Source organism: Mytilus galloprovincialis, chromosome 1, assembly GCF_965363235.1.
Source record: "Mytilus galloprovincialis chromosome 1, xbMytGall1.hap1.1, whole genome shotgun sequence".
NCBI classification, from domain to species: domain Eukaryota; kingdom Metazoa; phylum Mollusca; class Bivalvia; order Mytilida; family Mytilidae; genus Mytilus; species Mytilus galloprovincialis.
In genome coordinates, this window is record NC_134838.1 from 18907122 (window position 1) to 18934938 (window position 27817).

The 27817-nt window shown below is 32.9% G+C and overlaps 2 protein-coding genes across 2 annotated transcripts; one reads left to right on the top strand and one right to left on the bottom strand.

The window, feature by feature from the left end:
* Positions 1-1038: 1038 nt before the first annotated feature.
* On the bottom strand, positions 1039-8581 carry LOC143068228 (deoxyhypusine hydroxylase-like). The gene is made up of 4 exons (XM_076242126.1): positions 8214-8581; positions 3168-3244; positions 2506-2752; positions 1039-1702 (listed from the first exon to the last, which is right to left on the bottom strand). The coding sequence occupies exons 1-4, from the start codon at positions 8494-8496 to the stop codon at positions 1392-1394; spliced, it is 918 nt and encodes a 305-aa protein (XP_076098241.1). The 5' UTR covers positions 8497-8581; the 3' UTR covers positions 1039-1391.
* Positions 8582-8589: 8 nt separating this feature from the next.
* Positions 8590-27293, top strand: LOC143068218 (guanine nucleotide exchange factor C9orf72-like). Its single transcript, XM_076242113.1, has 9 exons — positions 8590-8667; positions 10421-11435; positions 20569-20676; positions 21519-21647; positions 22529-22645; positions 23313-23512; positions 24232-24289; positions 26086-26195; positions 27046-27293. Exons 2-9 carry the CDS (start codon positions 10878-10880, stop codon positions 27203-27205), a joined length of 1440 nt encoding a protein of 479 aa, XP_076098228.1. The 5' UTR covers positions 8590-8667; positions 10421-10877; the 3' UTR covers positions 27206-27293.
* Positions 27294-27817: the final 524 nt, after the last annotated feature.

Consider the following 27817-nt stretch of genomic DNA (forward strand, 5'->3'; position numbering starts at 1 on the left):
TCTTTATTTCTTTTCAATGAATATTACAAATTAATATACGAAGGGAGATAACTCATTTGTCCAACGGTATTTTTCTTTTGATTTAAGCAATAATCAATGCATAAATGTAAGTTTTCATATCTACTCAAATTTATTTAAAGCTTAAATAAAGATAAGTGTTAAACATAGTTACAAATCTCTTTAGGTGGTTTAAAAATTGATATTGGGATTCTATTTCATAGACACATTTCCTTGGTTTCATATATTCAACTAGAATACATTTTATGTAGCAATAATGAGTTTTCCTTTATTTTCCTAATACATGTATTTTTATACTTTTATACAATAATCTTAAAGTAAGAGCCATTATTCATAACTTTTAAAATGACCTGCACTTGTGGACTTTAATTTTACTCTAGAAGTTTATCAAATTGAAGGACCCAGAGTCTTATTTATGACTTTTTATGGGAAACTACAAAAACAGTTTTGACGAAAATTAAAAAGGTGCCTAAAAGTATTATAGAGTACAGATTCAGAGAAAGGTTAGAAGTTGTGGATACAAATGGGTACCCCCAAAGTAAAGCATTTGGTCAGGGAAACCCCAAATATAGTTCAGATCAAACACCAAATATGCCGACAATGGCATTATATGGTAACCATTCTTAGATTTTTGTTTCATTTATTTTCAGATTTTGGATAAAGGAGAAAAGTGCATACTTGTGTACTATAGTGTGGAGATATGAGGAAGTCTATGCAGATGAAACAAGAATGTGTCCCAAGAACATGGATGCCACGTCCGCACTATCATTTCTATGTTCAGTGGACCGTGAAAATCGGATAAAATCTCTAATTTGGCATTAAAATTAGAATGATCATATCATAAGGAACATGTTTACCAAATCTCATGTTGATTGGACTTCAACTTCATCAAAAACTACCTTGACCAAAAACTTTAAGGTGAAGCAGGATGAACGGACGGATGAACGAACAAACAGCTGGACAGACCAGAAAACATAATGCCCATAAATGGGACATAAAAATGAAATAAGAGGTGTGAAATGCATCATGTAAGTAAGTTTTAATGAACAACTCATAAAATTCTGTCATATATATATAATATAGTTCAAGAGCAGATCATATACAAATCATTGAGTGTTCAAAAATAAATGTTATCTAAGTTTATTTTGTTTTGCACTTCACATTATAATTTAATCTCTGAAATAAATTTCTCCATTATTATTAAACTACAATCTTAGACATGATCAAGTTAAGTGTAAGTGATAGCACTAGTGAGTTTGAGGAGAAATTTGTTCTAACCAGCTGTAGTCTTCACAGATGAGAGCATGACAGATCACAATTCTTCTAATAAATTATCTTCCAATCCTATCAGCTTGTTAAAATCCTAACCAGTTCTAGGAATTTAACTTTGTTAATGAATCTGCATACTGAAATTCTTTACTCTGTTCATATTCAGACATGTCTAAAGCAACAACACAACTTTCTTTAACTACTCTCTCTTTGTCCTGTAGATATTGCTCTAAAATCTTCGTACATTCTTCAGTAGCTATAGCTCCTAAGGCCTCAGCACATTCATGTCGTACCATGGGATTCTCTTTCTCGTCACATAAATTTTCTTTCAGTTCTTGTACACATGCCTCATGTTGCATTTGACCTAATACATAGGCAATTTCATGTCGGAACAATGCACTTGAACATTTTAGTCCTGAAAATAATTTCAAACAGTTAGAGAACTGTAGGATAATAGTTCAATTTCCATTTTACAAATTTCTTCAAATTAACCCATGTAAACATATTTCAAATTTAACAGAATCCATGGCCAATTTTAATGGGTTTTTTTAACACAAAGTTTTTTTTTGGTATCTAACTCTGCAGTATCATAATAGTAACATTATTTGATGGCACCATTATTTGCGTTTTATTTGCACTGTGAACTTGAAATAAATAATTCTTTACAAGAGTCACTCCTTTTTCAGTTTCAGCAAAAAATATAGTTTGAGATATCTCTTTAAAAGTGTAAGTCTTTGAGAACAAATAGAAACTATATCTAACATGTTTTAAAAATACAACCAAGTGAGGAACCTCATTAGCTGTTGCTTTCAATTGTATGTTTAATGTTATTTAAAGAGTTTTGTGTTGATGGTAGTATATTCACTTCTTTTCAAGACTCTGAACTTTTTGAGTTTGGCATATTATTTTTTTGTACATAACCATTAAGTATCATTGAAGATCATATTATGTTGACCTCTAGATAATAACCAAATATGTAATGTGAGATATTTAAATGTAAATCTGTCTTTGAAATGTATAGCTGACTTTGCAGTTGCAAATTGTAGATGGCTGTACGGGGACCTTTAGTTCTTAATTTCTGTGTCATTTAGTCTCTTGTGGGGAGCTGTCCCGTTGGCAATCATACCACATCTACTTTTTTATATTATATAGATACTTGTACCTTATTTCTTACAATAATTTTAATATGTAATTGTTATAACCAAACAGATAATATACCTTGAGCCAAAGCTTGAACAGCTTCTGTTGTTCCTATATTCCTCAGAGAAAACATAGCTCTGTATCTGTGAAATAAAGTTGATTTTTCGTCCAGTAATTGTGTTTTTAAATTGTTAATGTCCATGTTTGTTGATGGAGGTGCTGGATCAGTAGAAAAATATGGATTCTCTGATAATTTTTCCCTTTCTTTATCTTCACTTTGAAGCCATTCAATTCTTTCTAAAGCAAGCTGACATGTTTCTGCAACCTGATAAGATGTAATAAAATTATTACAATTATAATACAAAATATTTTTTTAATAAGATGTACGCATATTTGTGAAGACTTTCAGAATCATAGATACTGATATGAAAATATTTTTAGATGCAGAGATGAAAAGAATTTTTAACAGAAAATAAATTATTATCAAAATGATCATATAATAATATTCAATATTTATCAGAATTTCTTTCTGTTCCACTTTGAAATATATATATGTATATATATAAATAAAAAACCACAAACAAAGAAAGATTACACAAGTGTTTTTTAATCAAAAGAGATTTAAACATATACATGTATGGAAATATAGAACAATGAGAATCTGTGTGCCAGGAGGCCAGGAGGTATGATTTAATAAATGTATTTGAGGTCTATTTTGAAAAATAATGATCAAACAATACCTCAATGACACTATCATCCTTATATTTTTCTAAGATTGGAACTGCATCTACACAACCAATGGCTCCCAACGCTTCACCTGTAAGTTTGAAATTATAAAGAATATTAATTCAATCAACCACTTCTTCAAGTTATACATATCAGTATGAAATTTAGGCAATATTCAATAAATTCTAGTTCAAACTTCAGTCTCAATAATGTGATATCTTATTTTATCTGGTGCCAAAATACAGCTGATGATAATATTCTTGTCAATTATTGAAAAAATGTATATATTCATACAAATGCTGATGAAATTTTCACTGTCCATGAATTGGACATTGTACTTTTATATTTATAGTAAAGACAATCTGAATCAGAATCAATTATACTCTCTGTTGAAGCAGTGTAGCTACAGGTATGTAAAATACATCCAAGAAGAGAATATGGTTAACTTAATTATATCAAACCAAGGACTTATATCTGTACATGAATTAAAAACCAGGTGCTCCGCAGGGCACAGCTTTATACGACCGCAGAGGTCGAACCCTGAACAGTTGGGGCAAGTATGGACAAAACATTCAAGCGTGATACAGCTCTGAATTTGGATTGTGATCAAATTTTTGACATTACATGGTTTTTTTTTACACAAAACAAATGTCAAGATTTTACAAATCAATTAAAGATTTCTTCTTCAAACTTTTTAAATCTAAAATTAAATAGTTGACACAGCATAGGTTTCTGACACAGAATGAATGTGGTCTAATGAACTTAAAAGTTTTTTTTTGCCTTTGAGAAATTCACTATGCTGTTGAATATTAATCCTCTCAAAAAAATGTTTGAAGAAATTTTCTTTTTATTTATGAAATCTGAAATGAGAAAAATTTAAACCCCCCCACCCCCCTTTTTTTTTCACATCCCCGTTTCCCTTTTTCAAAACTGATATCAATTCAAATTTCTAATGGAGTTTGCAACAATAACTACTCTTTTAAATACATCATAAAATATTAAAATGTAAAATAAAGTGCTTGTTATCACTGAATGGTAAAGATTGGTTGGTAGTAAAAGTGAATATACATTGTTTATTGTATAAAACAATAAAAAAAACTGCATCAGCAACATTTTATATTGGCAAATTTCCAATGAAGTTATTTACATAAAGTTATTGGCAAATAAAAATAGAAAATGACATCATAGTCATGTCTGGCAAATTTCCAACATATATTATCAACTACTATTCTATACAAAGAAAGATAACTCCAATTGAAAATTAATTGCTATTGCACAATATTGTGCAATTGGATATTTCTTGCTATAGTGCAATACTGTGCAATTGAAAATTTCTTGCTATTGCACAATACTTGATATGGAATCCTGATTTGGACCAACTTGAAAACTGGGCCCATAATCAAAAATCAAAGTACATATTTAGATAAAGCATATCAAATAAGCTCAAGAATTTAATTTTTGTTAGAATCAAACTTAGTTTAATTTTGGACCCTTTGGACCTTAATGTAGACCAATTTGAAAACTGGACCAAAAATTAAGAATCTACATACACAGTTAGATTTGGAATATCAAAGAACCCATTTATTCAATTTTTGATGAAATCAAACAAAGTTTAATTTTGGACCCCCATTTGGACCAACTTGAAAACTAGGCCAATAATTAAAAATCTAAGTACATTTTTAAATTCAGCATATCAAAGAACCCCAAGGATTCAATTTTTGTTTAAATCAAACTAAGTTTAATTTTGGACCCTTTGGACCTTAATGTAGACCAATTTGAAAACGGGACCAAAAATTAAGAATCTACATACATAGTTAGATTCGGCATATCAAAGAACCCCAATTATTTAATTTTTGATGAAATCACACAAAGTTCAATTTTGGACCCTTTGGACCCCTTATTCCTAAACTGTTAGGACCAAAACTCCCAAAATCAAACCCAACCTTCCTTTTATGGTCATAAACCTTGTGTTTAAATTTCATAGATTTCTATTTACAATGTACTTATACTAAAGTTATGGTGCAAAAACCAAAAATAATGCTTATTTGGGCCCCTTTTTGGCCCCTAATTCATAAACTATTGTGACCTCAACTCCAAAAATCAATCCCAACCTTCCTTTTGTGGTCATAAACCTTGTGTTAAAATTTCATTGATTTCTATTTACTTATACTAAAGTTATTGTGCGAAAACCAAGAATAATGCTTATTTGGGCCCTTTTTTGGCCCTTAATTCCTAAACTGTTGGAACCAAAACTCCCAAAATCAATCCCAACCTTCCTTTTGTGGTCATAAACCTTGTGTCAAAATTTCATAGATTTCTATTCACTTAAACTAAAGTTATAGTGCGAAAACCAAGAAAATGCTTCAGTGTTCCAGCTAGGCCGTTTTCAGAGGGCGCGGCGCCCGCCCTTTTCCCAGTGGCGCCCTGTGCCCTTTTTACAGTTTCCAGGGCGCCCTGCCTTTTTTGAAGATCGATTGCATATTAATTTGTGCGTATTGATATGATACGCTTATTACTAAATTTTACCTGGGGAAAAGTGTATGACTTTGTTTACGACCCCAAGCTGATCAATGGTTACAACTGGTGTCATAATCTGTTGTTATAGGTAATCCGTTTATCGGATGGGTCATTAATGATCATCAACATTAATTCATTCAAATAAAATCGGTCAGTCGGCAATTATCTTTGAAGAAATGTGCATACAACAACTTGGGCACAATTTGCGATGTTTACCGTAGTTTCATGGAGGAAACGTAATGACAGTAAGTTGGAAAACCATAATAAACTCGTTGAAGACATTGTTTTTCTTGTTTTCCGTAAAATAAACAGAAAATTCAGACGTATTTGTCATTGACTGCCTTCATTTTTGATACGAAAATAACAAAATCAGCCGCCATATTGTGATCATTTTACATCATATTTACGTACTGTTTATAATCCTCCAAAGAAGGAGCACACCCGAATAAAGAAAGATAACTCAATCTGATTTTTTTCCTAGCATTGAGTAACCCATTTACATATTCTAAAATATGTCTACATGTATCTTGCTTAAGAATATATATGTTTAGGTATTTATTTCGAGTTATGGGAAAACTTAAAGAGGGTCTTAGTAACAGTGTTGGTAGGGTGCCTTGGTCATCTTTTTCTGTATTCTTTATTTTTGATACAATTTTTCACTGTTGCTTTATATCCTAAAATTGTGAATTTACTGAGCGCAGTTGTTTTGTGCTGTATTGCCATTAAGCACAGCAGGGGTAGAAAGGTGAAACTGGTAAAATGTGGCAGACCACAGAAACAGTATAAAACAGGTCACCTTTCAAAACATACTGCTTATAAAGTTCAACTGTGCCAAGCAATGATAAAAAAACTTGTGTGACAAGCTGGTTGACAAGTTTTTCAGCCTTAAAAGTAGAAAGATAGAGTTCTATATGGGCTACTGATGTTGTTCTTGCATAACCTGTGATTCAATGAATAAACACAAATGTTTGATTAACATCTTTTATTAAAATATGCCCTTTTCATATTATCATATCGCGCGTTAAATGCCCTTTTTCAGGATTGGCACCCTGCCCTTTTGAAAACCTAGCTGGAACACTGTGCTTATTTGGGCCCTTTTTGGCCCCTAATTCCTAAAATGTTGGGACCAAAACTCCCAAAATCAATCCCAACCTTCCTTTTGTGGTCATAAACCTTGTGTTAAAATTTCATTGATTTCTATTCACTTTTACTAAAGTTAGAGTGCGAAAACTAAAAGTATTCGGACGACGACGACGACAACGACGCCAACGTGATAGCAATATACGACCAAAAAATTAAAATTTTTGCGGTCGTATAAAAATTATAATCAATGGGAGATAACTCTACTTCAAAAATTAGTTACCAGTACATATTTACCTTACAAGTACAAATGATTAAGTATAGTGGATAAAGTGATCAAACAAAAAGTACAAAAACAAAAAGGCCATATTATCATTTTATAAATTGATTTCTTAGGTTCAATTCTAATTCTTAACTTTTAAACATCTTATAGTCTTAATTTATCCTTATCATGAGGATTTTTTCTGATTTTGCTGCAAATCCATGAAATCAATTCCTTATTCAGCCTGTTTAACTATATAGTCAAGAATATTTCTCATATCAACTTGTACCTTTGAAACCATGAACAAGTGTATTTTACACAGAGAGCATCATACTTAACACTTACCATATTCAGTTACAATTTAAAGTTTATGAAAAAAATTTTGGGTCACTTTGTTTTCAAGTGTTATTGACAAAAACTATATCTGGAAAGCCTGATTTGCTGCACATCTTTGGACCTTTTCTGTGGAGTTGATATTTTTGGTTGATAAATGGTCAGATACAGTGTAATAGTAGGCAGGTTTTGGTCTAAAAGGTTATTGGTACACATATATATGCATTATGCCACTAAAATGCTTCTTCAGACATGTCAGATAAGACTAAGTGTAACATGTATATTAGACTTCAATAAACATTTATACATTTTTCTGGGTTCTAATTTAAAACTGAATTTGCTATGATTGAATGATCATTAAGGCAGAGTTCGCGAAATCTTTTTTTCTCTGGTAGTCCTTGAAGAAAATCTACTGGTCCTCACTATTACTTCTGTTATGAAAATGCTAAAATTTCGTAAGTAGTTTTAAGTTCTTCTTTCAATTTTTTTTTTGTTTATTTATCACTAAAATTCAAAAGACAGTGACAACATTGAAAGAACAGTAAAAATTCTGGTCATATTTGAAGAATCACAGTAAAATTTAATCAAATTTGATGATAACTGTACCTGAAAATGACCGTTTGATGCCTGACAGTGAGAGCTAGTACCCTCTATTAGTATTATATACACCTTATCGCTAATTTGGCTGACCTGGGCCGCTTGAACTTTTGACGCATACAACAATCACTTTTCCATTGTGGCGTCAGATATTTTGTTTTGTGACGTCAAATTTTTACGGGAACCTGTGTGATATCCAGTAATGGCAGACAAATAGCGATAAGGTGTATTAAAATTAATAATATAAATCATGAATTTTACATTTTAGTACCTGCTTCATGTCGAACCATTGGTTCCTGTTCTGTATTTTCTAAAACCTCCACTAGTTTAGGAACAGCATAAGGGTTTACCATTTGACCTAAACAATAAGCTAGTTCATGTTTGAGAAGAGCAGACGAATCTGAAAAGTTATTTGAAATGCAATCAATCGCTTGTTTACCACCTATATTTTTCAGTGTAAAAAGAGCCCTAAAACGTTCTTTCAGTGGTCTAGAAGGGTCAGATAAAACATTCCCTATTTCCTGTACATTCGAATTCGGAGTTTTACCGCTCATTATTATTTCATATGTTCATAAGAGCCAGGTTACACAATCACACGTGCACACAGCAGATTTTTATTTATCCGGAAGTGGACTTTCGGATTTCTGTACATTCGGAAGGCCTTGTTATTTTACCATTCTAACAATTATCCAAGTTTGTTGGAACTTGCCAGTGTCATCACTCAGGTAGCTCTCTAAATTCTCACTTGTTTACATCCCTAAAATATATTCAAAAGTCCTGAAACTTTCTTCTTCGGACCATTATTGAAACCTCTTCTGTTAACATCTTGTGAGGTCAGCTGATTACAGCTGTTGTTCTCTTCAGTCTCAAACAACCACACTCAAACCAAAACATTGTTCATAAAACTAAAAGTTATTATTTTAAATCACAATCGATATATATATAATTACTTCAGCTGTTATAAAATTATTATTTGTGTAAATTTCATGTTAATCTATTGCACAGCAACATGCATGCATTCAACACTTTTCTTAGATATAGGTTATGCGGGGCATAAAGGTGTTTATCTGCATGGAAGAACTTGAAATAACATTGCCATTTCACGATGAAAGAAGAATTAAAAATGTCTTGCACATGGATCTTTTTATTGATTTCACGAAACACTGTGAAAAATGAACCTTTTTCATGGCTGCACATGAATTAAAAATGGCAAAACACGTTTCACGAAAATAACCCTTTACCACCTTCGTCTAAAGATCTTATCGCTACTTAGAAGTGAACTACTGACATCATACAACAATCATTTTCCATTGTGATGACATTAAAATTTTACAGGAACCTTTGTGATGTCTTACATGTTACAAGGCAGACAAATGATGATATTGTAACGTTTTCGCAAACCAGTGAGAACCTTTCTAACCAACCAAACCAACCATCAGATCAAACAGACACCAACAACGAACCAAAAGAATTTTACAGGAAATATGAATGCTCAAAATGATTACTACTACTGCCACTGCATACTGCATATCATATAAACATAGTTGCTAGGATCGCGTATAGTCCTTTTTATGCGTGTGTGTGTAAGACATGATGTTCTGAAAGTAAACACAAAATCACTTCAATTGTTATTCACCAGGCATAATATTAATAACAACTGGAACACAAATTAACCGTGAGATATAAATCTCTTAAAGCAGCAATCAACAATTAGTTATCAACATTCTGTATAACTTAGACGAACAGATAATACTACATACAAAGATATAACTAAATGTACAACATGTTCAGTATAGTCTAAAAATTATACGATTTCTATTGACATTATATTTATAACAATGCCCGTTACTTCCGGTAAAAGCGAAAGTGAAAGTAACATACAATTGATCAAAAGTTGTTGGTCAGAAAACACACACGTTTTCTGTCATTCTGAACATACAATATTAAAATGATTATACAATAAATAGGTACATTTAATAATGAAATAAAATACATGCATTTACTACTATAATACAATAATAGAAAATACAGTTTGCAGAAATATAGACAAAACTATGTAGACAATATCAATAAAAATTAAAGCACTGCTATCTGTCAAAATCATCATAATATATAAGGTCTTTTGAAGCCTTATTGTCTTCTAAATTATGACTTATCATTTTAAATGTCATCACAGTCAAAAATTGATATAGCCTTTCAAGACATCATATTTATTTGGACTATGTTGACAAAGTAAGGGATATATACTTTTATGTATTAAACACAAATAAGATATCTGTCTGAAAATTTATAGGGGTACAGTTTTATGTTGCAAATTGCAAGTACTTGGACATTTGGTGCAGTTACATTGTACAGGCTGAAAACGACTAGAAAAAGTGTAAACATGTAATTGTGTATTAAACTGCACCAAAAAATTCATCTGAAAACTATTTTTTTACAAAAAAAAAATAATCAATTTGTTATATTTTTTGCTTACAGCTTCATATACATTAGAATGGTAGAGAAACTGACTAAAAGGTGAATGAACATAGAAGCAGTTATGAGACAAGACTGGTCAACAGAGATCTTGGATCGTGGAAGCATTATTATACTTTTTGTGAATTACACATTCTTTGCCATTGTTTTTCTGATTTTTCTGCTGTTTGTTTTGTGTTTTTACCAAACTACGTCAGCACCTTCTGATATAATAACATCGTTGCTATTAGTGGCTTTTAGTTTTCTGATTGCAAATATTGTAATAGCAGACTATGTGGTTTATGTTTTAAAATCGAACAAGGAATTAAAACCTATATTATAAATTTGAAATCCAAAAAGGAATTAAAACCATAAAGATACAAAATGTATATTGAAGACATGGATATAATAATAATATACTTCTAAAAAATGAATATTATGCAGTTATATTTTAATTAATTTTGTATATTCATGTTTTAAAATGACAAGCGAGTTATCAAAATCCCGGAGTTTAAAGATAATAAAACGACCAAATGTAGACATAGGAATCATAGAAGTGAATACAAAAGACAATCTTGATATCAATAAAGAATTATCAGGAAGTCTTTCTCCAACGACACCATCATCAAAGTTTTCTACATCACTGATTAAAACATCAAATTACAGTATTATAGATGGAATTTTTCTAAGTCACTGGGACAACATATTAGGACCTAGGATTGATCATCTATGGACATTTCCAAACAAACCCCATTACTCTCATGTAGTTTTGAAGAAAGTATGTAGCCAGTCACTAAGTGGAGAAATTTGCCGTGAATTTGACAATTGTTTTATTGATTATAAGTTCTTTTCTAATGCTGACGATGGAACCGTTGTACCAGTGTTCGTATTCACAGCAAACACGACGATGGGACCAGCAGTTCATTCTTTATCACTTATTATAAACAAATGTGATCTTACATACTTCCTACAAATACAGCATCTAGTCATCAGATGTATGGAGAGACTGGTCGGAAAACTGAGGATTCTTTTACACAAGGTTTGATATATTAAGAATCAATAAGTGTTAATTATCTGATACTCAATAAAAAAAAAGCCCACACAGGCAGTACCAAGGGTACGGTACATTCAAAATCATAAGTTGAAGAAAATCTGACCACTCCATTGCAAAAAAAAGGATAAACGATGCAAAGTCAAACAAATCTACAAACACTGCATAGAAAACTAATGATTGATCAAGAGGAACTTACCAAATTAACACTGAATATATAACTTATGCTCTATCACGCCTGGTAAACCATCTAATCTCAACCAAATGTTGAGACGGTAAAAAGTATTCTGGCACTTCCTGTTGAGCTTTTCTGGTTCAAAATATCCAAAATAAACATAGGGTAGGTCGACTTTTCGTCAATTTACTGAAAATCAATGATTGTTTTGTAAAATAGTAGAATGTCATGCCATAGATAAATGATAATTGTAACTAATATGTCTCTTCTTGGTTCAAAATATCTGAAATTGAATTCATAATCACTTTTCTCCTACGGATTATCATGTTTACTTTCTTTGAATCCGATAGAACTGCTATGATATTAATGATTTAGCAAGAAAATATGTCAATTATTTGTGTTTTTTTAATGCTTTACGATAACCACTTCTGTAAATTGCAAGAATATTTGATTGTCAAGCCTAGTCTTAGCACAGAAATGAAAAATAATAAATGGTTGAGATATAAAGGTATTGGTTGAGTCTTTCTGTCACAATGTTGAGACTTTCTGGTTACTTTGTGTCATGAAATATATTACTGTTAAAACGTTGGCACTTAGGTTTCAAAGTTTAAATTAAATATGACTGGCAACCCAACATGCGTGCATTATTATTATATAAAGATAAAAACTATTAAAATAGCTATGCTAGAGTTTATTTCAACTAATCAAAATGTAATTTCTATTGTAAAAATATAGTTATTTCCCAAAATGAACAAAGAAACTTTATCAGTGCGCGATACTTTTCGAGTTTACCTTTTTAACGGTTAACTTGATTTATGTTTTCTGTCTGTGGCAAGTTAAAATCTAAATACAGATACAATTTTAAGAATTGCCGATAGAAAAATGCATGCCTTTCAAGTATAAATAAGATTAGTTTATAATATATAAATATTAATATGATTTGGAAGAATTCGATTCCTAACAGACATTGTTCAATCATTGCCGAAAATGCATACCTTTATAAAGAAATAAAATTGTTAAAAACTAAACAATCGAACATGACCCCCTTCTCTAGGTTTGTTTTTTGTACACATTATTTCAGGATGAGTTCTCACTCTAAAAGGTGGTGATCATTTATTTGTGAGGAAAATATGTTATTTTTGTCATTATAATACTTATCACAAAACAAGATATGATTCGATTTTAAAACTGCTTTGCAAGTACTGTAAGTGACTTCCAACTTAGTGTAATCACACGTGTTGTATTGAAATAATTATAACTTAGATTGATTGTTCACAACTGCATTCAGGGCACATCCTTAATATTTGGTAATATTCAGCAACATTTATATTATACCCCGGACCCCGTCACACTAGGCCAAGATCGCACCCCGATCTCTAAAAAAAATAATGCTTTTGACGATCGTAGTGCAATCGTGTAGATCGCAGTATCAGGCGGAAACGGGCAGTTGAAATACAACAAAAAAATCGAAGCTCTTTGTTAGAGTAGGCGATAAATGCTTACTGAATTGTTTACTGTAGTAACAAAAATTTTGTTAATAGAAACAAATAAAATGACATTTTTCTTCTCTATTACGAAGTGTTTTATTTTAAAAACACAATTTGCATAAGTTTTCAATTTACCTATAACATAGTTAAGCAGAACAATTATGTATCAAGTCCACGACATGGGTATCTATCAAGATGGATGTAGAAAATGCATAACCTCCGATTTATTTGGAAAATTACCACGAACGGAGAACATCAATCTATTAGTAACAGTTCAGTAATATTCGTGTCTGCCCTTCCATTAGGGACAACATAAAAAAATCAATGAAGGATAAAAAAAACAAAATACGGCTTACAGACATGAACGATTTCAAAAATAGAAGTTATCGGTTCGTCGTCCGTTCGCGCTATCTGGTAAGGTGTAACCGGAGTTTTAAGCACCAGTCACACCTAATTGGATAGCGCAAACGGACGCCGAACGGATAACTTTTTTCAATCCGTTCATGTCCGTTAGAAATTCCTAAGTTTTCGTTTCATGTCCGTTCAGCATCCGTTTTATCCATCAATGTCCCTTCTGTCCGGTGGAAAATTTTGAGCATGTTCAAAACTTTGAATTAAGGGACGTTCAACAGATGAAGTGTCCGTTGTACATCCGGTAGGCGTCCATTTTTTACGGTATGTGTCCGTTCCGTTTCCGTTTTTAATCCGTATCTTCATCAACGGACTCCCAACGGATATCAATTTTGTCAACGGAGACCCTTCTCTTTTATCCGTTAGGCGTCCGTTCGTGCTATCTGGTACGGTGTGATCACAGCTGAAGTGAGAAGTGAACACTTCTAGGCTTAGATTTAGAATAATGTGTTCTTAAAAAGGGACAAATATTAACTGCGGGACAATACCTTGTGTATACTATAAATATAGATATAAATCAAGATGTGGTATGATTGCCAATGAGACAACTCTCCACAAGCGAACAAAATGACACATAAATTAACAACTATAGGTCACCGTACGACCTTCAACCATGAGCAAACCCCATACTGCATAGTCAGCTATAAAAGGCCCTAAAATGACAATGCACAACAATTGTAGCGAGAAAACTTACGGCCTTATTTATTAAAAAAAAAATGAACGAAAACAAATATGCAACACATAAACAAACGACAACCACTGAAATACATGGTCCTAACTTAGGACAGGCACATACATACATAATGTATGTGGCGGGGTTAAGCATGTTATAGCGAGATCCCAACCCTCCCCTAACCTGGGACAGTGGAATAACAGTACAACATCAGAACGAATCATAAAAATCAGGCTTAACTCATCAGAAGTACACAAATACAAGTGGGCGTGTATACCAATTTAATTTCAAAATAGATATAGGAAGATGTAGTGTGAGTGCCAATGAGACAATTAATTTTAAAAAAGTAAACCATTATAGGTCAATGTTCAACACGGAGCCTTGGCTCACACCGAACAACAAGCTATAAAGGGCCCCAAAATTACTAGTGTAAAACCATTCAAACGGGAAAACCAACGGTCTAATCTATATAACATAAAAAAAAAACCCGAGAAACGAGAAACGCGTATAAAGTAGATAAACAAACGACAACTACTGTAAATCAGATTCCTGACTTAGGACAGGTGCAAACATTTGCAAACAAAAGCACACACGGCGTGTCAATCTAGTACAAAGGAGGGTTTATATTCGTGCGCCATTTTCATGTACTCGTCTTGAATATGCATGTAGTTAGACAATGGGTGTTAATGACTCATTCAAACATCAATACTACTATCTTTGCAGTTTTACTCCTGTTCATGTTGATTATAAACATAGAAAAAACGTTATAGAAAAAAACTGACCCACTGACATTTACTTTGGTGAAATTGCTACCCGTTGAAATATAATTTGACAATGAAAAAGAGACCCATTCATGTGGCACGTCTATGTATTCTTTATAAAGAAGGAACCCCATACCACGACATGAGGCTGTCAGAATAAAGGTCTAGTGTTGAAGATTCACAGTTAAGCACTGATTATGTAAATATAGCGCAGGGAATGCAAATTGTCCCGTGCTAACGATTTTTAAAACAAAGTTCTGTAGATAAAGTGTAGTGTTGATGTTAACACCAGCACTGCAAATGTAAAGTATAGCGATGTAGATATCAAAAAGCTAGCTATTGAGATGTTAAGATAAGCGATGTAGGAATAAATTCTAGCTTTTGGAGATGTCAATTACACCAATATTGACTTTCTAGCTTCTGTGCAAAACTGCATCTCAAAAGCTAGACTATTAATCTCCAGCGCTAGAACTTTAATACTTTAAAAACACACAGTTGTTTACTATTTAGACTCTATTACAACCAAAGGTCTCTTTAGAAGCTGCTGTCATAACTACAGACAAGATTTAAATGACTGTAGGAATGTTTTAACGGTTATTTATGTAATTAATACTAAGCTATAGTTGAAAGTTTCATTCACCAGAAGATCTCAACATTGTTCCAGAATATCTCAACCGATACCAGAAAATCTCAACATGACATACTTTATACCATATTTTGCTTAATGCAATTATATAAGTAAAGAAAAAGAACAAACTGTAATTTTATGTTTATAAGGTTTTAGAAAAATACTAATTCACTGATATATACGTTAGTTTATCAATAATATCGCTGTCATTTTGTCAATAGCTGACTGCACTGGCCACATTTACCTGCTGGAGAAAAGTCATTCCGATGTCATTTTAAATCATATTGGTCCATGTTATACACGTGTAGATTATTGCGTTGCGTTGTGTATTTGATCGTAAGTTAACTAAGTCTAAGGCGATAAAGATATAACTACGTCTGCCATTATACGTTTCTATTCAATACAACATAAAGTATAACAATTACGCGACGTCACAAAGATAGCGGCCGTACCGCAAAAAGGTACGTTAATATTAGCGCAATTCTTAACATTCTGGGGCCGCAGAAAATGATATTTAACTTAAATTTGAAATACAATATGAAAATTTCGTAAATTGTGACATAAAAAGAAATAAAATCATATTTAAAGTCTCTCAATAGTATTTTAACTGTTCACGTCTGAATAATTTAACACTTTTACAAGTCTATATAATAACTGGAGTTAATTGAACAGTCTATACATCCACTAATTTCTCCAGGGCAGAAAAGTTCTCCAGGGCAGAAAAGTTCTCCAGGGCAGAAAAGTTCTCCAGGGCAGAAAAGTTCATTCACTGTCATCATGTGTACTGCGTATTTCCAACGGATAGAGCTTCACAATCGGACGGTTGGTGATTCCTGTGTCGGTCTTGATAACAGCTGATCGAATGAGTCCATCCTTTCCACGAACTAAATCTTGTACAACTGCTAATTTCCACATTATACGATTTGTGTCATTGTGTACTTGTACAATGTCACCTATTTGTATTGTTTGTTCGTTTCTTCCAGATGTACGGTGAAATTCACGGAGTGACGTCAGATATTCGTGTTTCCATCTTGAGCGAAAATGGTTGATTAGTTCATTATTTCTCTGTAAATTTTTGTTGAGTTTCACGTGCAAATCTTCGGAAGTAGCACTGTCAATATTCTGTTCCGATTGGTTGTCAAGTCGACGACCATATAAAAGGTGCGCTGGCGTCAGCGGTTCGGGATCTTTAATATCAGTAGAAATGTGAGTTATCGGACGATTGTTTAGAGTTCCCTCGATTTCGATTACAATTGTATTCAACATTTCCGTAGTGACACATGACTTTCCTAGTATTGCTTTAATTGACTTTTTCGTGAGTCCAATTAGGCGTTCCCAAAAGCCTCCAAACCACGGTGCTCGGTTGGGTATGAATTTCCACTCCGTTCCTTGATCAGCAAGTTTTTCTTGTATTCGGTTGTCTTTGCTTGATCTTGTAATCTTTTCGGCGGCTGCCTTGAAGGTTGTTGCATTATCGGACAACATAATCCTTGGTGTAGATCTCCTACCGACAAATCTTTTAAAAGCAAGCATGAAAGACTCCTCGGTTAAATCTGTGACTATCTCCAAGTGTATAGCTCGTGTAGCGGCGCAAGTGAATAAACAAATATATGTTTTGCTTAATTCGTTGTGTTTTCCTTTTGTATACAAAGCTCCTGTGAAATCAACGCCGGTTACTGAAAAAGGATAATCGTAGTTGACTCGATCTTTAGGTAGCGGTGGCGGATCGGGTGCGCTATAAGACATTCCTGATATTTTAATGCATTGAACGCATTTACGAATTTGTGATTTTACGCACTGTAACTGCATATTTGTACATTCTAAAGCGTACTAATATCTCCGTCAAATCAGTCATAATTGGTGGATATGTTGCTAGGCAATCGTTAAGACAAGGACTACTGGCATTCGCTCTACAGCTACAGTTATATACTATGCGTATCGGGGTGGTGACTGAATCCTTTTTTACGGGATGATGCGGAATGTAATGAACCTTGTTTGTGCATGTACTTTCATCACATACCTTTTCAATGAATCCTCTTTGTTCTTGGTCTGTAATTATCTCACCATACTTTCGGAACATCTCGGGATCCTTCTTAAGGCGACGAATAACGCTTTCCGTTCTGCGTTTTGCGATGTCTTCATTTGTCGGTAGTTCTGGCGCATTCTCTCTCCATGATAATTTCGTAATATACTTATCATTTTTCTTCGTAATAGAGGTTTGTAAGTAATTTTCAATTGATTCAGCTAGGTCTGGATCATTTTGTTCTTTAGCGTCAATTCCCAACGATTCAAGCTGCCAAAATTTTTCAAGATCGCACTCTTCTTGTTTGTGACATACTAGTATATTCATCATTAAGAAAGATGCATTACTGGTTCTTGTAGGGACAGGACCGGAAAGTAAATATCCAATTTTCGAGCTAACTACAGTTGGACCGTTTCCACGCACTATTTTGTCTTGAACTATGTCCCAGTAGAAATCACCTCCAATTAATAAGGATATTTCAAATTGCTCTCCATCCATGACTGGGTGTGCTAATTGTAGACCACGTAAATATGAAAACTTCTGCGTTATTCCTATGTTGTGAGTTTGAAGTGGTGAAGCAATGGTTGGTACAATTAAAACTTTAATAGGAATTAATTCTCCTTCAGTAGACTTAAGATTAATTGTTGTTTTGTCAAGATTTCTCACCTTTTTCGTAGTACTTCCAAATGTAGCTATACTTAATGTTTCAGACCCTTCTTTTTTAATGTCCAATTTAGCTGCTAGTTCTTCGGTTATAAACGAGCGTTGAGCTCCCTCGTCAAAGAGTATTCTTGCATCTATACATGTATTTTTGTAAACGACTGGACTGAATGCCGTTTTCAGTAAAACAGTGGACCTTTCTTCGCTAGCGGTACACAACATAGAAGTTTCTGTGTCTACTTTATTTTGCGATTGTTCAGTTTCAATATGATGTTTATTTGAGTACGAGTTCTGTTTACATAATGAAGAGTGATGCTTCCGGTGGCAACACTTACACGTATTCTTGGATTTGCAATCGGCTATTTTATGCTTACCTAAACAATTAAAGCATAACCTCTTTTCTTTTATAATGGCTACTCTTTTATCGTGATCTATGACATCTTTACATTCGTTTGGCCAGTGGTTTCCGTCACAATATGCGCATTGTTTCTTCCGGTTCGAGTTTAATGATTTGTCCTTTGTGTTTATCGGACGGGTTTTATCTGTAGTTACTCGTTTAACGCCAGTTATGAAATTTGCGCTAGGGGTTGCGGTTGAATACGTCTGTGTATAATCTCCGTATCCGGACTCTTGAATAGAAATCTCTTTACCTATCGCAATTCTAAGCGATTGAATATTCCAACTGTCGCTCCCGTTTTCTCGTGTTATATTTTTTCGTACTTCATGCGGTATCTTCCCGAGAATTACTGGTATCAATAACGATCCGTACATTTCCTGACATTGTCCGAGAGACTCTAGACCCCGTATGTAGGCTTCCGATTTGTCATGAAATGTTCTCAAACTTTCTAATGTATCATGTGGTGCGGGTATATCAAGTAGTGCTCTCATATATGCATTAATGATTTTATGTGGTTGCCCATAGCGGTTTCTCAATAATTCAATTGCTTTGTGGTAGTTTGGATTTGTCATGGTCAATCCTGAAATTACGTTTGCAGCTTCAAATTGAAGCAATGAGTTCAAGTACGAAAATTTCTGAATGTCAGTTAATGTGTGATTGTGATGAATCGTGGTCTCGTATGAATCCCAGAAATATTGCCATTGTAGAATGTCTCCATTAAAATTGGGAAGAGATAGCTTTGGTAGGCGATGGTTATTACTTGAGGTAGAACTTGACTGAGATAATGGCTGACTTGTGTGAGTAAAGGGGTTTGTGTACGGAACAAACTCTGGTGCGTTTGAATCTAGTATAGAAGATGTTGCGTTTGTTACGGGCTTTAAGAACTTCTTAAATTTTCGAATTTTACCCTCTAAATCTAAATAATACTCATCTGTTTCAAGAATTTCATTTGTAATATCTTCTGATTCGACTGCATTTAATATCTGTTCATCTATTGAGGCTAACGTCTTCTTTTTCTTCTCAATTGCTTCGAGCAATGTTGATACTTCCTCCGTGTCTATTTGTGAATCTCCGATGGCTTCCTCCAGTTTTTTAAAAACTTTTGTTACTGCTGCTTTGTTCCCCGCTCTCAAGGATTTTAATCGGCTGATGTCCATTCTCTCCGTTTGAAGTCACGGCACCAATGTAGATTATTGCGTTGCGTTGTGTATTTGATCGTAAGTTAACTAAGTCTAAGGCGATAAAGATATAACTACGTCTGCCATTATACGTTTCTATTCAATACAACATAAAGTATAACAATTACGCGACGTCACAAAGATAGCGGCCGTACCGCAAAAAGGTACGTTAATATTAGCGCAATTCTTAACATTGATATATACGTTAGTTTATCAATAATATCGCTGTCATTTTGTCAATAGCTGACTGCACTGGCCACATTTACCTGCTGGAGAAAAGTCATTCCGATGTCATTTTAAATCATATTGGTCCATGTTATACACGAGAGAACCCCTAATTCAATTATCTATGGCATGACATTCTCATATTTTACAAAAAATGCATTGATTTTCAGTAAATTGACGAAAAGTCGACCTACCCTATGTTTATTTTGGATAATTTGAACCAGAAAAGCTCAACAGGAAGTGCCAGAATACTTTTTTCCGTCTCAACCATTTGGTTGAGATTAGATGGTTTACCAGGCGTGTCTATAGAACCACAGCGGTAATGGAATTGTAAGGACAGTTATCATGTTAAACATGCATGTTCAGAAATTGCTTTAAATGGCTGCATATTATCATAACTAATACAATTTTGCATATTTGCATTTTATCTTGAAAAATGCCTTATACTTCATATACTTCTGCAATGTAAATTCATTTTGTTAGTGCTAATTTTTTGCTTTCAGCCATCAGTTCCTGCTAGTGATATCCTGGATTCTTTTTTCATTCTGAATGATGATTGTATTAATTGTCTGTCACTGATCAAAACCAATGCTTTACCTACCAATGTTAAGGTTAGTATTCATAAATATATTTGAAGGTAATACCCTTGTGTGTAGCAGTCTCAATATAGTATTCATGGAAAGTAAAGGTTAACTGAGGTCTTCAACAGTTTTTTGCTGAATACAAAAATGTAAATATTTTAAATCAATGAACTCATATGTAGTTTTATAAGTTTTATAAAACTATATATGTGTTCAATGATTTTAAATGAAGTAAATATTTTATTTATAAATGGACTTTTAATTTTTTCTATCAGTTAGCATTACATTCACTCTGTGGTAAAGTTTTTAAAAATTTAATAACTTTCTTAAACTATCCTAGATTCATTCCATGTTTGGACAGAAGATTGTTTTTATGATCAAAAGCTAGTATCTATAAGGAAATTTCTTGTTTTTCAGAATATTACTTATAAATGGACTTACACATGTAGTTGTTCTTCTAGTTAACATTACAAACAGTCAGCAGTTAAAGTATTTAAAACATTCATTAGATTCATAAACCATCCTGGATTTTTTCCAAACTTGGACAGAAGCTTCTTTCAATCAAAAGATTGTATGGAGGAAAATTTTTCATAATTTTTTAGAGGCCCCCATTTTTGTTGAGCCTGCGACTAACAGCAAAAGAAGCCGACACAGTGCGTTTCATGGAACCCTTACAAATTTTGCTAAACCTGTCCTATCACTCACCTCTTTAGATTTTTGTTTATCATTGCAAAATTTTCGAATTTACTGTATTTGTATCCATAAATGCATCTAGAAATGAATTGCTCAGACTATATTATTGCCAATATTTGCAGACGGACATTTTGTTTGTTGAAAATGACTTTTACCTGTATGTTATAATTTCTTTTCAGCTAGGAGAAACTTATTTTTGTCCATCTCATACATTAGAGAGAGAGTTTCTACATAATTGTATAGTATCACATTTGATGACCTTTGGTAAAACCCTAGTAATTGGTGACAAGGAAGAGAATATTAATGCTGTAAGAATTATATCTGTAAATGTGACTTTATTACCTATTGCAGTTCATTCAAACTTTTGACCAAAGTACAGTTTGTTTCTCAGTTTAAACCATTCATCTGGTCAGAAATTTTACTGAAAACTGCTGTAGAAGAACCAGTCAAGTCATCAATGTAAGCACACAAATTTCTAATTAAAAAATCACTTAAAATCCTATTAGATTTTAAGTCCACATCGGTCATTCATGTCATTGAAATTGTAACAGATAAATGTCTGTAAACATATATCATTTGTCATATGAAAGGTAGTGCAATTTTATTTGAAATGCAATAATAATGTCTCATTTAATGTGTTCAAATTATCTATTTTGAAATTCCAGTGTGAGGTTGGCTAACTGCTTTTGAACATAAGTAGATTAAAAAAGTACTGATTAAGTTTATCATTAGGTCCGAGACCACAATTATTTCGTAGTGCATTTCTTTTGTGCTAATTTTAAACCTTTTTCAGCTGGACCAAATCACTACTTTCCTTTAAAATTCTGAACCTAAATTTTTTTACAGTGTAATTTCACCCCCTTCTTGCAATTTGAGGCATTAAACATGGAGAAATAAATTTGGAAGGGGTATAAAAATTAATGCAAGTAACCCACTGTCAATGCTAGGGATTATATTTGTGAACAACGAAAATCAAGGGATGACAATTGTGGTCTCGGACCATTACATTTTTTCAAGAGTAAAAATGTAAAATTCTACACCATTATTGGTTAGTCTTTAGTTTTGGTTTTAATCATTAACTTTTGTAACCATTAAGAGATGCAAGTACCAGTATGTATAATATCTAACAGATAATTTTTTTCCCTATTTGTACTTTTATGCTAATATTAATGTTAACTTTATGTTGTAGATGTTGTACACACTGTGTCTGTTTAACACTGAAGAAGAAAGAAAATGTTCATTACTGTATAGTGGAGAAGAGAAAATAACATATCACCATGATGTTTGGTTACAAGGAATGATAAGGGTAAAGATCTACAAAAGATGCTTCTGTTAATTTTAAATCCAATCTAATTAAAATTAAATCTCCACACTTACTCCTCGTTGTTTATATGTCATGCGTGCGACATATAAACAAGGAGGAGCAAGTGTGGAGATTTAATTTTAATTAGATTGTATTAAATCTGTATAGTGTTGGTGAATAGGACATTTTTTTCACTCAACATAAAAATATAATGAGCATAATGTTTAAACCTTATACCCTGTTGGTCAATCAATAATTCAGTTAATTTAATTTTCATAAGTTCTGTGAATATATTTTTTAAAACCCATAACAGAACGTATTTCACTAATTTTTCTGATTGACTTTTACTAGGGTACCAATGGCTCCTGACTTGGGACAGTGGTGTAACTGCAAGACATAAGAATAATCTAAAAAAAACAAAAAAAAACAAGGTTCTACAAAGATGGTCAACTTGGAGGAATGGTTAAACATCGCCACTAATTTCTTAAAAAAGAGTAGATTTTGTGGGGGTAAACATTTTGACAAACTTTTTTCAGGCCCTAATGCAGGTGAAATGTTGAGGGTATATTTGATATATCTTTTAAAATAATTGTGTTATTGATTGAAAAAAATACCTGGTTTTGATATTCAACTTATATACATATCTACAGTGCTTTCTTTATGTTCACAGAAACCACATCAAAGAATAAAATTACCAGTTCATGAATTATTGTATAGCAAGTATCCATCAAGTGTTATAGACATAACAGCTATGGATATCAAACAATCTCCAAATTTTTCTGATCACATGGTACACAGTCATAATGCACAAAGAAATGAACTACTGTCTATAATGGGAGGAGAAAACACAGTCATTCCACACCCTACAGGGTAAGCATAACTTTATACTTAGTTTAATAGTTACTTTATGGGCCAGATATAGGGTTTGTAAACTTCTTATACTGCTTATTACCACCAAACACCGATCAAATTAAAATTTGGGAGGTGTCACTTTCATTCTATTTGATTATAGTCACTTTATAAATGAAAAAAATGCTGAATTAGCCAAATGTTATACTTATACACAATGCTTATCACCAAACACAGATCGAGTTATACTTATATACAATGCTTATCACCAAACACAGATCAAGTTCAAATTACGGATGTGTCACATTCATCTTTCTCAAATTATGTCCTTATAAAATGGTAAATTTGTCATACATTTACAAGCAGGGACATCTGTGTCCCATGGACTCGGTCTTTTTTAATTATTTGTAATGATATAAATAGCAGTGTAATATGGGCAATTTATTTGTTATAACAATTTAAAGAAAAATCATGTAGGATAACTAAAGGGAGAATATCTAGTGCAATCCATTTGAGAAGCAAATGCCTCACTACTTTGATTAGATTCATGGGGAGAGCGAAATTGACTAGGGAGTATGTAGAAATTTTCCAATAAGAGAGTGAAATCCACTTTTATGAAAGTATTCAGGAAGAAACTGTTAAATCCTAAAAGACTAACATGCAAATATGTAATTTAACGTTTTAAAAGTTCAAAACAATCCATTATATATATTTTACATATTTCATGATTTATATTATAGTGACATCCTTACTTCAGTTTCTTACACGGAGACACTGGTACACAGCCTTCTAGAAGATGTAAGTATACACTTACTGGTCATACTAAATGCACCTTTGAAATAGGGGGAATAGTATATACCAGTAGTAGAGCCTCACCAATTTAGCAACCAAAGATCTATAGAATTCAACTAGCCTAATACCTTATGCATCTGTTAATATGATATTCATAGATTATTTGATTTGTTAACATACTGGTTCCCAGATATGATCTCTATTCTTCATTTCATAGAGACATAATTTAGAACTCTTACCAGTACAAAATAATATTTGTTGGGGTGAAAATTTAATTCTGAAGTAGGCTTACATTGGAGGCAGGGGTAGTACAGAATTTAAGTATATGAGTTTAAACGCTAACAAGTACGGGGCATATAAATATGCTACACAGCTCTACTTTTGGACCGTTGAATAAAATAGTAGTACATATGAACATTCCATTCTAGGATACAATTTTTTGAGAACTTCATAGAAAAAGTAGCACAGTTTTAGCTGCAAAACCGAGTTCCTATGGAAAATTGCTTTGTCTATATTTACAGAATTGCAACCTATTAAGTATGCAGTTAAAGAGCATTGAGGACCAAAGAAATTTTTTATGCTAAAATGCTGTCATTTTTTTCTCAACTATATCATCATAAATGTTACTTTGCTTCCAGGATAAAAAAAGAATCACATTCTTCTATTTGTAATGTTAGTCTCCTATCACATTTATTGATAAAATCTTAATATATTAAATAAGGACATATGGTATGATTGCCAATGAGAAAAATATCAACCAAAGTTCAAATGGCATAGATTTTAGCATAAATGGGTGGAGAATGTCTCATTGGCAATCATACCACATCTTCTTATTTGTATGCCCCACCGTAGCAGAGGGGGGCATTAAGTATTTCCCTTGTCTGTCTTTAAACAATAAACAATAAGATGCCCTTATAAAGTTGATTTCCCTTCTCTAACTTTAGTTTGCCTCAACCAAAAGTTTTGAAACTTGTACATAATGCTTATTACCACAAAACACAGATCAAGTATGAATTTTGGTGGCCTCACTTTAATCTTTTTAGAGTTATGCCCCTTTACAAATGGAAAATTGCTTAATTTTTAATTTCTGTTCTTTAACTTAAGTTAACCTCAAAAAATTTTTTTGAAACTTAAATACTATACTTATTACCACAAAACACAGATCAGGTTTAAATTTCGAAGGTGTCGCTTCTATGGTTCTAGAGTTAAACCCCTTTCCACTTTATTTTTCGTTTCTGTTCTTTAACTTAAGTCACCTCAAACAAATGTTTTGAAACTTAAACACAATGCTTATTACCATAAAACATAGATCAAGTTTGAATTTTAGTGTCATCACTTCAACGGTTCTAGAGTTATGTCCCTTTACAAATGGGAAAAATTGCTGAATTTTTCAGTTCAGTTTTCTTACTTGAGTTAGCCTCAACCAAATGTTATGAAACATGTCTAATGCTCCGTACCACAAAATACAGATCAATTATGAATTTCGGGGTGTCACTTTTTCTGACTTAGAGTTATGCCCCTAATAAAATGGAAAAAGTTTCTGTTCTCTAAACTAAATTTGCCTCAACTAAATTTAATGAAACTTATACACAATACTAACTACCAGAATATTCAGATCAAGTACAAATTAGGGTCGCATCACTTTTACTGTTCTTCAGTAATGTCACTTTATACCCTTATATGATATGCAAGGGGGAACATCATCTGTGTCCCATGGACACATTCCCTATTTATTAATTCATTGTAAAAAGCATTTAATTTTCATATAAGTTGCTTGTCAAATAAAGTTTATTATCTTTCAGCTTGACAAATTACCACCTACTTGTGGAGTTAGAGAGGCATTTATATCTCAGTTTATGAGGACAATCCATATGAAAGCTTTGTGCCTTATCAAGTATTTGGAGGGTGAAACGTAAGTTATTAGTCCCCTTACCGACGAAGTTGAAGGGGACTTTAGGTTCACATGCGTCTGTCTGTCCATCCATCAGTCCGTCAAATAAGTTTGCCACACTTTTTTTGTCATGCTTAAAGATATGGATTTGAAAATTGGTGTATGGTTTTATCATGACAAGTTCAAGTTTGAATTTTGTTCTGGTCTGATGATTTTGTGCAGTTCTTGGACTTTAATTCAAGTAAATCAGTTTTCTACACTTTTTTTTCGTCATGCTTAAAGATATTGACTTTATATTTGTAATAAAGTTTACAATATGACAATTTATAGATCAAGTTTGAATTTTGTTCCAAAACACTGATTCTTTAACCATTAGGGGATTATGTATTGCCATGCAATACTCACAGAATGCTTGTTAGTTACATACAGTTACTGGTGTTTTGCCAACATAATTCTGTGTAAACTGTAATTTACTTTCAAGGTGGTTAATTCAATAAATTTTTAATCACTTCAACACAATTTATACTTAAAATACGAAAGATGCGGAAATTGAGAAATTCAGGTAGTGATTGTTTTTCCAGTGCCAGCGGTGGTAGTGGCGTCAACAATTGTAAAGTTATCTGCTTAAGTAAGTTTGATAGGAACTACTTGGGACACATCAATCATATTTGGTAAAGATGCATTACTATCAGTACATCTCAGTTTGTTGACCATTTCTAGGTCCTGCCCACATGATCATGGTCTAGCCACTTAGAATTTATAAGTAATGTTGCTGTTCATCAGGTTGTCTATTTCTGAATGTTATTTAGACTTTGAAGCATATCTCTGTGGCAATAGTTTATTTTAAACATACTTCACATCTTGGTTTCAGGAATAGTGGTGTACAACCATTTAGAGGAGGAATGAAGAAAATTCGGCATGACCTATGTTTGCCTGCAGATGGAGATTTAATGATAGTACTAGCTGCTGCAGAAAAACTAAAACCAGGACTATATTGGTTCATAATGAGAGAACAGAATAATGTCTATTAATTCCTTCTATGCATTTGTATCTGTGATATGACAGGTCTTTTCTGTCAACAATTCAAAAATATATGAATAAATTATTTATATTATAAAACTTCACTTTGTTCAGTTAACTGTTACATTTTCATTCAGTACTTAAAGATCGGTAAACTTGCTTTTACCCTTGTTCTTTTTTTTCTCACCAGCAAAAATGTCTTTTTCCACCAATAAACTTCAGTTATGGAAAATGGGTTGAAAAACAGTTATTACTCTGATTTGTTTTTGATTGATAAGATATTTTTAAAACAGAGGTGAAAAATACCAAAGGGACTTTTTAATTCATAAGTTAAAATAAACTGACAATGCTAGCCTGGGTGGCTCTATGTAGTTACTTCTGTAATCACTAGCCAGTTAAAACCGAGGCTTTGAGTTTGAACCCAGCTTGTGTGGGTGCACTTGACTGCAATCTTTATTGACTAGGGTTGTCAGTTTCCCTATGGAAGGTCTGTGGTTTTCTCCAGGCACACTGGCTTCCTCCACCAATAAAAACTAGCCGCCACAAAAAAAAACATAAGTGGCGCTTAAAAGTCGCATTAAAACACCAACAATCAACGAATCAAACTGACATTGTCTTGGCAA